At 46.3% G+C, this 13,955-nt stretch overlaps 1 protein-coding gene across 3 annotated transcripts in view; it reads right to left on the bottom strand.

The window, feature by feature from the left end:
* RELN (reelin) overlaps positions 1–13,491 on the bottom strand; it is a 274,847-nt gene extending 261,356 nt beyond the window's left edge. For all 3 annotated transcript variants that reach the window (XM_032106018.1, XM_032106019.1, XM_032106017.1), the window contains exon 1: positions 13,254–13,491. In XM_032106018.1, the coding sequence (XP_031961909.1) occupies positions 13,254–13,482 (229 nt within the window). In that variant the 5' untranslated portion in view covers positions 13,483–13,491. The remainder of the gene's footprint in view (positions 1–13,253) is intronic.
* Between the last annotated feature and the right edge of the window lie 464 nt (positions 13,492–13,955).

Below are 13,955 nucleotides of genomic sequence, written 5' to 3'. Positions count from 1 at the left end.
CATGGAAGCTGTGGATGCTAAATCTCTGAGCAACGAGCCCAGCATTCTGAAGAAGGAGAGAAGAGGGGGAAAAATCTGACTGCTCCCTCACGGTGGTCATCTCTTCTGCCTCACCAGCCTGCACCTGGATGCCACATTCAGCCTTGCCCCAACACAGCACTGCCCAAAGAGGGATGGAAACTGCCATCCAGATGTTCTGCTCGATGACTAAATTAGGAAAATTTTCAAGAAGAGAGCAGGGTTAAATCTTGTCCTGCTGTCCAAAACTCTTGCCTCATCACTCGTATTATGTGATGCATCAAGGAGCTGTGGGCTTTGCTGGCACTGATCCTCTTCCATGCTGGTGACAGTCCTCCTCCTCCCCGACGTGCTAAAAGCTGGAATGCTCCAAGGCAGAAGATGCAATTTCTGTTTGTCAATAATTTGACTGTTCTGAAGATTTGAGATTATGCTTATTAGCATCTGTATGAGTTTTGCACCTCATGAAAAATCTACATGCTCTAGAGAAAAAATATCAATTAGAACAAAAAGATTCCCTGTTTCTGACTGTTTGCATGTAGAAAATACTTGGTAACTGCAAAAAGGACAGGCTTTGTAAATCTGGAATGAAAGGTTGCTAGTTACAGTGCAAGTCACTCACTAGTGTTTCTTAGCAGTTAGTGAAATGCAATCGAAGGAAATATTGCAATGTAACTAATTTTACAATGTGTTTTCTCAAATGGAAAATATTACAATTAGAAGGAGAATTTTCTCTCTACTGTAATCTCACTAATTGGGCAAAAGGCACTTGAGGGGGGAGTTGTTCATTGGGGTTTTGGGCAAGGTCCCAGAAGAAGAATAGTCAGCGTGTAATGCACCACTACCACTGCTCAAAGACAGTTTAGAGTTTAAAAACACCATTTGTACTAAGAAAACAGCCAGATGCCATTGCATTGGCATTCTGTCAGTGATGAGTAGCATAAAGGCTCCCTAACATCTGCTACCACTTGATGAAACAAAACTTACATGTCTTTGAGTGAAAAGGTCCACAGAATAATCCAGGCTTCCTGAGGCTGGGAATGGACCAGTGCTGCCAGCTCCAGCCAAACCCACACCTTTTCATCTCCTCTGGCTGAGGCACATTCTGCAAACATCACAACTCTGCTGAAATTCCTTTATACTCTGTAACTGCATTAACTACTTGTTGAAGGAAAAGCAGGGCAATAAAGAACACAGGGATCACTTCCCTGAAGGAAATAAACCCGCGTCTCTCAAATGCAATTTCTATGCCTGCTCTCAGCAGTTAATTTCTGTTTGAGGTGGACAGCCCTGTAAATATTATTCCATGAAAAAAAAGAGATAATTTTGAAGACATGAAGGCCTCTTTGTCTAGTTCAATGAACCACAATTCTGTAGATGCACTGCAACAGGTTTTCCAGATCAGAAGCAGAAGTACCCTTTAACTGTAAGACATGCAGAAGGAGGCAGGTGAGAGATCTCCTCTAAGCCTTTTTTACTGAACACTGCAACAGGGAAAAGATTTCTGCTGAAAAAGAAAACTGAAAAATGACTAGATGTAAAGGAAAATGTGGTTGATTTACACATTAGTAGCCATACAGCGGCCACAGGTATCCTTATAGAAAATGTGAGTTTGTTACCTTGGAAATGTTAGTGTTGCTACCAGCTGCCCTTCCTTGCCTTAAGGAGTGAATTATGATTCTGCAATTTATTTTGGGAACAAACACGAGGAGAGTGGTCTGAATCAGATCTGTGCAGTGGCCGGAAATTAAATGGTCAACTTGTCAGAAGTAGAACTGTTCAATTTTTGGTTCAGTAACCAAAATGAAAAGAAAGAAAGAAAAAGAGATCAGCTTGGGCTAACATAAAAGAAGTACTGCGGGATCTGGCACAAAAAAATAAATTAAAATATCAGTTAGGTCAATATGAAAATCTTCAATGAACCAAAAAAATTAGACAAAGACTTTTGTTCAAGCAGAAAAGTCTCATTCCATTTTCTGATTATGCATGTAACTTTTTTTTTTCACAGTCAGTTTCACAATCAATATATTTTTCCAAAACTAAAATAAGAACTATGTTTTGAAAATAATGGTAATATATTTCAAATACTTCCCTTCTCCCCATTTTATTAAAACTTTTACCAAATACATTATCAGATTTTGTCTTTGACAAAACCAGATTTCAAATTAATTCACTACAAACATGGAAATTCCAGCTAAATAAATTCAGAGAATCATAGAATAGTTTTGTTTGGAAGGGACCTCACATATAATCTTGTTCCAATCCCCCTGCCATAGGTAGGGACACCTTCCACTAGACCAGATTGCTCAAAGCCCCATCCAACCTGGCACTGACGGCTTCCAGGGACTGGACATTCACATCTTCCTTGGACAACCTGTTCCAGTGTTTCACCACCCTCACAGCATAGAATTACTTCTTAATATCTAATCTAAACCTGCCCTCTTTCAGTTTGAAGCCATTCCCCCTTGTCCTGTCACTACACGCCCTTGTAAAAATCCCTCTCCACATCTCTTGTTGGCCACCTTTGGACACCGGAGAGCTGCTCTAAGGTCTCCCCCAAGCCTTCTCTTCTCTGGGCTGAACAGCCACAATACTCTCTGCCTGTCTTCATAGGAGAGGTGCTCCAACCCTCTGATCACCTCCATGGGCCTTCTCTGGACTCACTGCAACAGGTTCAAGTCCTTCTTTTGTTGTGAACCCCAGATCTCGATACAGAACTCCAGGTGGGGTCTTGTGAGAGTGGAGAAGAGGGGCAGAATCCCCTCCCTCATCCTGCTGACCACGCTGCTTTGGATGCAGCCCAGGGTGTGTTTGGCTTTCTGGGCTGTGAACACACATGGCCAGCTCACATCCAGCTTCTCACCCACCAGCACCCCCAAGTCCTTCTCCTCAGTGCTGGTCCCAATCTGTTCTCCACCCACCCCACGTTTGTGCTTAGGATTCCTCATGCAAGAATACCATCAACTTGAAAAACTGTCTGGCAGGGTATCAGCCATCAGCAAATGAATTATAATAACTGGAAAGCATAAAAATATTTGCCAGAGGTTTTGGATCTTTGTACTAATCTGAATGAGGTTCTGAAGACTACACTTGTTTTGGGCCAGAGTCAGAAGAGTTGCTGTACAAAAATGTTTAACACTGAACTTCAGCCAGAGATTTTTTCCAAACATGCTGGGAACTATTTTTTTTAACCACTTTTAAGTACTGATTCTTTGATTTTGACACCTGGCATACCCACAAACTGCTGCACTGCAAGGCTGGCAAACAGTTTGTTAAACCAGGGTCTTTGCCTTGGCCAGTTTGGCTGTTTTGTTTCTCTCTGCAGTTCTTGCTATAATAATAATTTCATCCAGTTTTGTTTGGAAGGGACCATCTCGTCCAGATGAATGTGTCTAATTCTGGAAGGAGTGTTGTTTTTTTTCTAGCAATGCATTTCCTCTGTGAGATAGGAACACTGGAAGGTTATTGTGGGCTGGAAACCATAGCTTGTTTAGCCAGAAAGATAAATATTATCTATAGTTCTTGTTCTTTCCTATGCATTGTATTGTCCTGGAGAGCAGTGGGAACAGTGGAAGGCAAATGGCAGGGACCTTGCCAAGCCCCGTGATGTGATGAACGACTTCTCAGGGCCTGACATGAAGAAAGGCCACAGAGGGTCACGCTGCTGTTTTCAGATGTTAAAAAGGCTGATCACCTACCCATTGCTTTCATTTCTAGCACAGGAAGAGCTCCCCCATGCAGGATCCACATGGGAAGACAGCTCTTCCATTAAGTGTTTCTTGGCAAGAACACAAGCCTCCTGCCCAGGAAAGCTGATTTTCTGCATCCTCGCTATCTCATTTATGAATATTCTACCAGATTTGTTGAATGATGTGACCACAAACTACCTCTCAGCCACAGAGAGAAAAACATTCCCAGATTTCTTCAACTCTTCTGGGCAATGAGTGTTCTGTGCTTTCTCTTTTCCCATTCCCTTCCCTCCTCTTCACTATCATGTGCACATGGACAGACAGACAACTTTCACTGTTCCCCCACACATTCCCAAGGAGCAACCTACATTTGCCACTTGTGGACAACCAATATGAAAATCCCTCCAAATCCAAGATGGGGCAGGAACTGCCTGCAGATGGGATGCAGCAAGATGAGGAGGGGAAACAGCATTTGCTTCTGGATGCATGCCTGTGCATGAAATTGAGCTTGTTTGACGGATTTCCCTGTACAGAGTTTTTTTCTTTGTCGACTTTCGATTATCTAACCGTACTCTTGAAAATTACACTGGAGAGATGGAAAGAAGGAAACAGTGAGGCCCCTTATTCTGTGTGCTTTTCACCAGCTGGACCCCTCAGTGTACAGCCACATTGCAGCCAGGCTCTGGAAAGGGACATGGGATAGGTGCCAGCATCCAGCCCTCCATGGCAGCAAGGAATGGACAGTAGGAGACACAGACACAGCTGGAGCTGGGGCTGGCAGGCAGCCCCTTTTCTTGTCTCATCTCTCTCGGGTCATACCTGTTTATTTACAAAACTACCCTTCAAGCAGACATGAAGAATAAGTAACTGTCTAAATCGAGGCAATCAAAATTTTGCTAAGTGTGCTGCAAGAGCTCCTGGCATTTCATCTCAGGTTTATAGCTCAGTTTCCTCAGCCCAATGAGCATGGCCATGTCTCCTGTGGGAAACAAGCAGTCACATATGCATACTTGTGAGTAGAAGCCATTCTGGGAAACACACGGAGACCTTCAGCCCCATCTCTGAGGATTAATCTGCTCACCCTGCTGAAGAAGACCAAGGGCACTCCAGTTTCCCCTCTGCTGGATCTTGCAAAAGCAAAGAGAGAAACCAGCAACCACCCTGCATGGCCGCATGCCCCAAGGCTTCTGCTTCAGGAGAGACACAGTGATAGTGTTATACATGGCTTCACAAATATTTCCAACACCCAGTGAACCCCTACACCCAAAGGCTGGGCTTATTAATAACGCTTCACCTCTAGCAAAACTGAATCAAATTTTACTCTGGGCATCTCAGTCAAATACTCTGCACTGTCCCTTGGAGCTGCTTCCTCCCCTGAGCAGGCAGAGAAGAGGGGAGGAGGTGATGGGGTGAAGGCTGTCACTCAGGGCTCTTGCAGGTTGAACTTCAATAGACACAGTCTGAAAAAGTGCCATTGATTTCCCTTCCCAAGGAGATGCTTGTGAAACTCTCACGACCAATATTAATACCAAAGTTCTAGAGAGGAGCAGGGAACAGCCACTTCTGTTTTGTTCCCCAGATGGAAAAATATGGCAAGAGGGATGTTATAAAGACTGTAACAAGCACTCTCCACTTTGGGATAAATGCCTTTGGGAAAGGGTATGAACTCCCTTCCTGCTCCCCAGCAACTTTCACAAGCCACTCATGTCCAGTTCCCCAGGACATATCCTGATTTCTAGACTGAGATGTTCACATAAAAGGCATTGCTTACAACAGGTCATGAGAAAACACTAAAAGATAGCAGTCAGGGATATCCTGATTCCCAGGAAGACCAAGGATCCCCTTGGGGTAGACAGAGAGGAGCCTTGTGGAGATCTCTACCAGCATGCAAAAACCACATGACCAAACAGCATCCCCAAAGAGAAAGCCATGCTGACAGCAGCAGGACAAGGATGAACAGCCAACAATCACACTGCAGGGAGTCCGGAGTGACGCAGATGATGCTGAGGTTGGTGAGACAAAGCACAAGCCCATAGGTGTCTCTGCCTGAAGTTAAGCTGAACCCAGCTGCCCAGGAAACACTGACGCCACGGAGGCAGCAGCCACTCCAGATGGTTGCAGGAGACAACGGCAAGAAGCCTGCGGCTCCACGCCTGGCCACTGGGTTCTCTCTCCAGCCCCAGCCAGGACCTCTCCAGCTGCAGAGGGACAGCATAACGTCTGGTCCTGGACTGTAGAATAAACAGGTACAAACCCTAATGCCCCCACAAGCCCCAGGACTCCCTCTCCATGCGGGATATACACATCTCCAACGTGGTCTTATTTAAGGCAAATGTTTAGTGAGAGATACATTAAAACAAAACAAAGTCTTCAAAGAACCCCACTCCCTTGACCCTTCTCTTCCCTTGAGGAAAAGAGTAAAATGTGTAGATGTGGGAGGCATCTGAGCACTGCAGGGACCTGCAGAAGGTCCTGTGGGCATGGACCAGACAGATCTCTGTCTCCATGATGCCACTGTCCATTGGCAGAGCCCAGCAGGAATTGTGTGACACATGAAATGCCTTTCAGTTTCCAGGACTGACTTAAGGGAAGGAGGAATGGAAGAAGACCACCTGCCTAACAAGAAGGCATTGTCTTGACCAACTAGGAAGGTCTTTCCCCATGCAATCTGCTAGTGTGCTTTGACAGATGTCAAAGATTGCACTTAGAGGGTTTGTCCTATATTTATCCCCGAGGTGAGTCCCAACTGGGGGGGGGGGAAAAGATGGGAATTACACAAATATTCCAGACACACATTTGCACTCTGTGCACCTTTCATGCCTGATGAAAAGGCAGGAAATGTTAAGACAAAGAAAGGAAGCATGTTAGAAAGACTGAACCTTTCATCAGAGACTATTGAAATTCTCATAACAAGGTCTGGTACGAAAGGTTGGTTATTCTCAGAGGTAAGACAGTGCCATTTCCTTCCCTCTCCATGCAGCAAACACTCATGACGAATCTAAACCACAGCTGTAGGGCATGAGAGACACAAAGCAAATAAAGATTGCATCTGAATCCATCTCAGCTTCATCACCATGGCTATTATCAGATTGAAAATCATACTTCAGCCAGTCAATATGCAAATACTGTAGTATTGCACTATCATAAAAAGTTACAGTATTTCAAGAGCAGTGGCCTCCAAAAATCCAGATTAAGGCAACAATAAGGAAAATGAGAAATGGCACCAGTCTTGCCCTGTTCTGCCTAATGAACTGACATGGGTTTAGTGAAATAATCAATGCGGGAAACATTGGAGAAACATCCTACATGCCACCATGCAACAGTAACCTACTTATAAATCATTTACTGGTCACCTTAGATCTTGAAGGTTTATCTCTTCTTTTATATATATATATATACACCTATATATATATATATAAATATATATAAATAATAAGAAAAATATGTTAGAAATTTCTGCTTAAAAGAAGTTTGCATGGACATATTTTGACAATGAATTCCACAGATAAATTACACATATTAGAAACATCTCTGAACACAGAAATCAGAAAATATGTGCAATATTCCCACTGAAACAGTATTTTTGCACCCTTTAACCATTTACAGGTTTCTTTTATTCCTTGACTCCAGTGCTGGGTGATGTGCCAGAAGAAAGGTTCATGCACACATGCCAGCCCCCACAGCCAGCTCCAGGCCTTGGACAGTGAACTCACCGAGGCAGAGATCATTTTTTCATGTACACAGCCCGGCCCAGCCCAGTCTGCCCTACACGGATCCGCAGTACCAACAATGCCGTGTCTGTCCCACAGTCAGATGTCACCTCACAAATGTGGGTCACGCAGCACGCCATGCTGGCTTTGATTTCTGTTATTTGGGGCAATCAAGTCTCCTTTGAAGGGGGGAGCAGCCCCCTGACGAGGGGAGAAAGGATTTAACCGGAGATTACATCTCTTCTGCAAATTTGCAAGAAAGGCTCATTTAGGCCTTTGTGGACCTTCTACCTCCTTTCATCAATCTCGTGCCTGACTTCATCTTTGGCTGGGCCATCTGCTGGTGCTTATGATGCCCACGAATTAGTGATGACAGACAAAACCATTGAAATTTAACATCTTCCCTAGTGAAACACAGTTTGCAAGAGGCTGTCAGTTGTGATCCTGCCTATATTTTTCTTTTAAGGTTGGCACCCTTCATCAGTTTCTGGTCAAGGGATCCTAAAAGCACAACTCTTTAAAATTTGCAAACGCACACCACACAAACTTTGAGGCCAGACAAGAACTTCAGAAATATAGACAATGCATTGGTCAACATCAAGACCTAAAAAACTCATATTTCCTCAATAACATACCAAGTAAGGCTCAGATCTGAGAAATTCAAACAGGCCTCAGTACTCAGGGTGCGCTCTGGAGACTCTGGTGGATGAAGGCATTTTTAGTAAATGCTGACCCAAGATGAAATTTTTATGTGCTATGAAACTCTTATGCAGCTGCAAGATATTGCTAGGAACCTCAGAGGAAAGGAGAGACTTGAAGATCAAGGGTTTTCCCCATTCCTAATAACTCCCTCACCATTGCTACCTATTTCCAGACTCATGTTTTTAATGTGAGTGTCCCTTAAGAGAAGAGTTCTAAAATAATCCCTGGAGCTAACTGGACTCCCATGAGCAAACATTTTTCCACACTTCTTTAATTTTAAACAGAAAATGATGGAAATCTCCATTCTTCCAAAGATCAGAGGAGTGTGTAAGTGAGTGAGATGAAAGGTTTTGCGGGAATAGCCTGCAAAAGACTCAAGAAGCTGACCTGGTTCTTGGGCTGATGATGGAAAACAGAGATGCAAATCTGCTCTTCTGTTACCACTGCACTAACATCACTTCCTGTTCGTTGTTTATTTCTACTGACTCACTAAAAACTTCCTACACTTCAGCACAACTGGTAGAGAAAGTATCCATGCCTGAGTTTCTGCCACTGGGTTACAGCTCTGATTATACCTCAAGCAGCATCACTACTTGAATTCCAGTTATTTTTTTCTTCCCTTCATTCACTTCAAACTCAAGCACATTTTTTTTTACCAGTGATCTGAACAATAAGAATTTACAACGAAAACGCCCACCAGAAATGTAAGTAATTGTCATGGGTTACCTATGAAAATAGGTACTAAGTCACAATCTGTATTTCTAAAATACAGTGGTTAGTAAAAAAGGTGGAATTAGACAGACTTTAAACAACTTTTTATCAGTCCTGAAAGAGTGCACAACTACCACTTAAAATAGTTAAAAACTGTTTTTTACAACCTATCACAGCAATGGTTCTGGACAATATACAGTATATCTAAGAATAGTAGCAGTCATTGATGGAAACTGATAACATTTGGGGACTGAAGGTTAATCTGCTCTGGAAAAAAAAAGGAACAATGGAGAGTGAAATAGAAACTCAAGTCTCATTAAAGAAAACTATTTTAAGGGCAGAATGATGAGTTTTAGCATCAATCATGGGAAAACAGTTCAAAGTTGTTCCTAAAAGATCTAAATTTGAAACCTTGGGAAAAAGGAACTGTTTGCAGTGACAGAAAAAAACTCTTAAGGGATAAGAACAAATACAGTGTAAAGATAATCCATTTGTATTTTTTAAACACTACAAATCTGACTGTTCATTTTGAGCTTTCTGTGATTAAGGTCAGTAAAGACTCAATATTCAGTCAAGTTTATCCTTATTTCTTTATGCAGTTCCAATGTACTTATCTGCCAGTAAATCATGGTACATGCTCTCAGCACTGAAGGCGCATTGACATGGATTTAAAAAATCAACCACAGATTGCAAATAAACCCAAATGGAGTTATATAAAAATTTTCAATTTATACTGGGTTTGGCTTGATTTTTTTTTTAAGAAATTATATTCTGTTCTGCATATTACAGAGGAAAACCCAGGAGAAAACCAAAAGAAGAACATCCCTATCTATGAGGAAAACTACGCGCAAGCCAAGCGAGCCCTGATGCTGCTCCCCCAACACGCAGCCCCCCCTTGGCTGAGAGGAAGCTGAGCAGGTGCCTACATTAAACCAGTGCACACTTTGTCAGTTTGCATTTGAGCAACCCCCTAAGTGCTTTGCCAGCTCAAGGACTTAATTACATTTGAAATAAGCTAATTCAAGGAATAAATGTCTGCCAAAGGTAATAAAATTGTTTGCTGATGTATCAAGTCAGTCCTCTTATATAAAAGAGTATATTTATATGCAGTGTAGGTCTGGTCCTATTCAATCAGTGATTAAATATTTACTGTTTGCAGGAACAGGGCCAAATCTGGAGTAATTTTAAGTATTAGGGGAGAAGTGCTAAATCCCAAAGTATCTAATTTAACTATGCAAAGTAGGGAATATTATTGCCTTTGTTTTACTTAGGAAATTCAGAGGCACAGGGAAATAAAGTGCCAGATTCAGGGTCCCAGAGAAGCCACTTGCAGGAGCTCCTGTGCTTCCCAGGCAAGTATCTTCTGCAACACATGCTGCTGCTCTCCTGTCGTGCTGGGCAGCGTGAGGGACAGTTGGGCAAAGGGCCAAGAGCCCCTGTCACAGCTCCACTGGCCGCACAGTGGTTTGACTCCCCCTCTGAGTGCCCAAGGAAATGTCTAAACAAATTAGCAGAAAGTCGGTGGCTGATTTTTTTAATCAGATTTTTTTCCTCATCCAGTCCTTGGCATATGGTTTCATCCAATTCCCTCCTCTTTGAGTTTGATGTTCTTGGATGCTGCTGTCACCTGTTCCTGTAGAATGAATGGGCAGTAAAACAGGGCCTCACTGGAACTTGCAAAGATTCAGAGCATTTTAACATGCTCTCTGAGCAGGTGAATTTTCATTGTACATATGTAAATCTGCCTTTGTCCGGTGCTTCTGTGCAGCATGTCAAAAATCCTTCTCTGTGTCCCTGCAAGACCACCTTTAAAGTTTTATTTTTAAATGATAAATGCTCAACCAGTAGAGACTGGCAGTTTTCAGCATCGTTAAACTGTACTATATAAAATTCCATGCTGCTTCAAATTATTTCTTCAGATTGTATACTCTGGGTTTTTTTTTTTTTTCTTGTGCTATATTTAACATTGATAATTGTTATATTTAAAAATACTCAAATTACATATTTCAGAATATCTAACTGATTAAGTGTGCTTAGCTCAAGAATATGTCTGCTGCACTGTGCATAGCAAATAGACAGTGCTTCTTGCCATGGTTTGGCATAGGTAGGTTTTTAATCAATGCACGAATTCGTAAAGAAATCACCGTTCCAAGTTTGATATAAATTAGGAGTCTGGCTCACACCGAGGTGTACCTACTCCTCGCACTGAGTTAACAAGTTAGTTTTCAAGTTCGGCTTATGGACTTCCTTCTGTGCTCATCCTTTGAACGCGTCTGATTTCTTTATTCTAGCTGAATACGGTGGCTTTAAAAGAAGCCCCGAAATGGTTGGGTTGCACCCCGCGCAGATGTTGGCCTCTGGCAGCGATGATGCCGGGGCAGCGCCGCGCCAGCAGTGCCTGCTTCAGACGGGAACGCGCAACCTCGGGGCGAATTTTGGCCGGGCAGCGGGGTCAGCAGAGGCTCCGGGGGAGATGCCGCAGGAGCCGCTCCCCGAGCGGGCTGGGCTCGGGCGAGACGCGCAGGGCCGGGGAGCGGGGCAGCAGCGGCTCCGCAAAATCTGAGAGCGGACAGGGAGAAATCCCACGAGGCACAGAGGCAGATTCAAAGACGCCGCAGTTTGCTCGGTCAGACGCAAAACAGCGACGGAAAACCCACCCTTGGCCACCTGAAAGGTCTGGCGCGCAGCTGGGGCGCTGCTCCGCAAGCTGGTGCTTCAAAATTCAAAAACTCTTTAAAAAGGCAAGCTGCAGAAGAGCATCCCTGGAGAAACAACCTCTGTCCCTGCTCCCCACCCCGCAGGACAGCCGGACAGCCCTGCCCGCCACAAGCCTCTATCCCTAGACCAGCAAAGGGTCTTAAACGCCGGCTGCAGGCTTGGAAAACACGGCAGTAGCGAGGAAAGGGGCGATTCTGTTATTTACGTGGTTGAAATATAATTTCAAAAATCCAGCCTTTAAAACAGTGCAAAATGGAAATCCCAGGTTCTTTTTTCCTTCTGCAGGAAAGCGTCTTTTTTCCCTCTGTGGCTCAGCAGGTCGAACGCAATTTAGCTAACCTGAATGTGTATTATGGGCTGTAAGATCTAAGGCTCTAAGGAAAAAAATTATCTGGTGAAGTCATATATATGTGGGTTTTTAGAAAAGATACCAGTATTTTAAAATTAAAAGTTTCCTATGTATTTAGTAAAACTATATAGTTAAAGCTTGCACATAGGCAAAAACTTCAGGATGCCTCATATTACGTGAAAATGAGTATTTGATGTGTTTGGGGTTTAAGTCTTTACAGTAAAAATTTCAATTAGAATCTTCACATAACTCAACTATTCAATAATTTACCTGAAACTTAAATTCTGTGCTGGAACATATGAAAGTCAGAAGTTTAATTCAATCTTTAGCCAGGGACTATCCTACAGTATCTGGGTTTGAGCAAGGTGTTTTAAATAGACATTTATTGTCATTTTCTCTGATTTCCAACTGCTTACTGCAGAATTAGCAATTATTCCGTAGCATTGCAAACTCCAAACAGACACAAAGAGATAAGGATTAATGAATATGGCCTTAAGCAGTCTCCCATCGTTATGAATTTAAAAATGTTTCACACATGGAAGTTTTCTATACAGAGAAATGGTGCTGAGGCTGTTGAACCACACAGTGCTGCTTCCCGGGGGCACTCTGCAGCCGAAAGCAGGTTCCCACAGTGGTGTACCTGCCTGCGAGGCCCCACTCCGCCCTGGGCTGTGCCCCTCACCCAGTACAGCCCCAAGCAGAGACACTACTTTGTGAACAACTTTGCCTATTCTTTCTTGTTCATTCTCCTCCGCCTGGGCGCTTACAAAAAGCAGGTTTATTTATTAATTCTGGGCACGACCTTCCATCTCCAAAGCCACCTATGAGTGCCTGACCCCCGGCTGTCGTCCGTGGCCCCTGCAAGGGAGCAACAGGCTGGCCGGCAGCCGCGCCGAGCCGGTCCTCGCGGTGACACACCGCGGTGACCCGATGGCAGCAGCCCCTCAGGAGAGGGTGATGCGCTCGGTGCGAGCCGGCTCCGAAAGCCGCTGAAGTGGGAAAGGGACAGACTGCCAGCAACTTGTGAGGCTCTGGATCCAGCCCAGGGCCGGTTGAGGAGCAGGGACTCGGAATTTCCTCTGCTCCCGGCTGCGCCTGGCGGGAGCCGCGCCGAGGCGAAGCGGCGCTGGGACAGGGGCGCGGGCGGCGGTCCCGGCGCCCCGGGCAGGTGAGGACGGTCCCGCGCGGTGGGGCGCTCCGCCGAGCCCCCCGCGGGGGCTGAGCTGGGGCACGGCACACGACCGCGTGGGTTCCCGTCCGGGGCGCCCGCTTCCCCCCGCCGCTTTCCTCCCCGCGGGACGCTCCGGGGCCGCCCGGGGACGAGCAGCGCCGAGCACGGTGGGCGCCACCACCTACCGTGGTACTCCTGGCCGGGCACGTAGGCGGCGGGGTTACCCGCGATGTGGAGGGCGATGAGCACCTCGCCCTGCTCGCCGTCGCCCTCCAGCTCGCCGTGGTGGGTGCAGAGGAAGAAGAAGGGCGAGAAGCGGGCACGGGGGGCAGCCGCCCGGCCCGCCGCCAGCAGGGCACCCAGGGCGGCCAGCAGGCAGGGCCAGCCCCCGGGGACGCCCCGCCGCCGCTCCATGCTGCTGCCGCCGGCGCCGCTGGGGCATCCAGGGCACGGCGGGGCCGGCGCGCCGCTCCGCTCCGCTCCGCGCGGGACGGGGCGGGACGGGACGGGACGGGGCGGGCGCTGCCCCCCGCCGCGGCCCGCGGGAGTTCGTGGGGAGGCGGGCGCGGGGCGCGGAGCGGAGCGCAGCGAGGGCAGGGGCGGCCACGCCGCACCCGACGAAGGCTGCGCCGTTCCCGCCTGCCGCTGCCGGGGTGCGGGGCACGGAGCTGGGAGTGCGAGGGCTGGGAATAATTTATTTCCCCCGGTGCCGGGGTGGGAGGGAGGGGAAGGTCCCTCCCCTCCTCCTCCGCCTCCTCCTCCGCCGCCGCCCGCTCCTGCTGCTCCTCGCTCTGCGCGCCGGTGTGCGGTGCTGCCGCCGCGGACACGGGGGCTGTGAGCCGGGCTCTGCTGCCCGCCCTTTGTCTGCTGCCGGGTCCCTGTCCCTG

The sequence above is a fragment of the Corvus moneduloides genome, chromosome 4, assembly GCF_009650955.1.
Source record: "Corvus moneduloides isolate bCorMon1 chromosome 4, bCorMon1.pri, whole genome shotgun sequence".
In the NCBI taxonomy this organism is placed as follows: domain Eukaryota; kingdom Metazoa; phylum Chordata; class Aves; order Passeriformes; family Corvidae; genus Corvus; species Corvus moneduloides.
The sequence above is the reverse complement of the archived record's forward strand: the minus strand, read 5'-3'. Positions and strand labels throughout refer to the sequence as shown.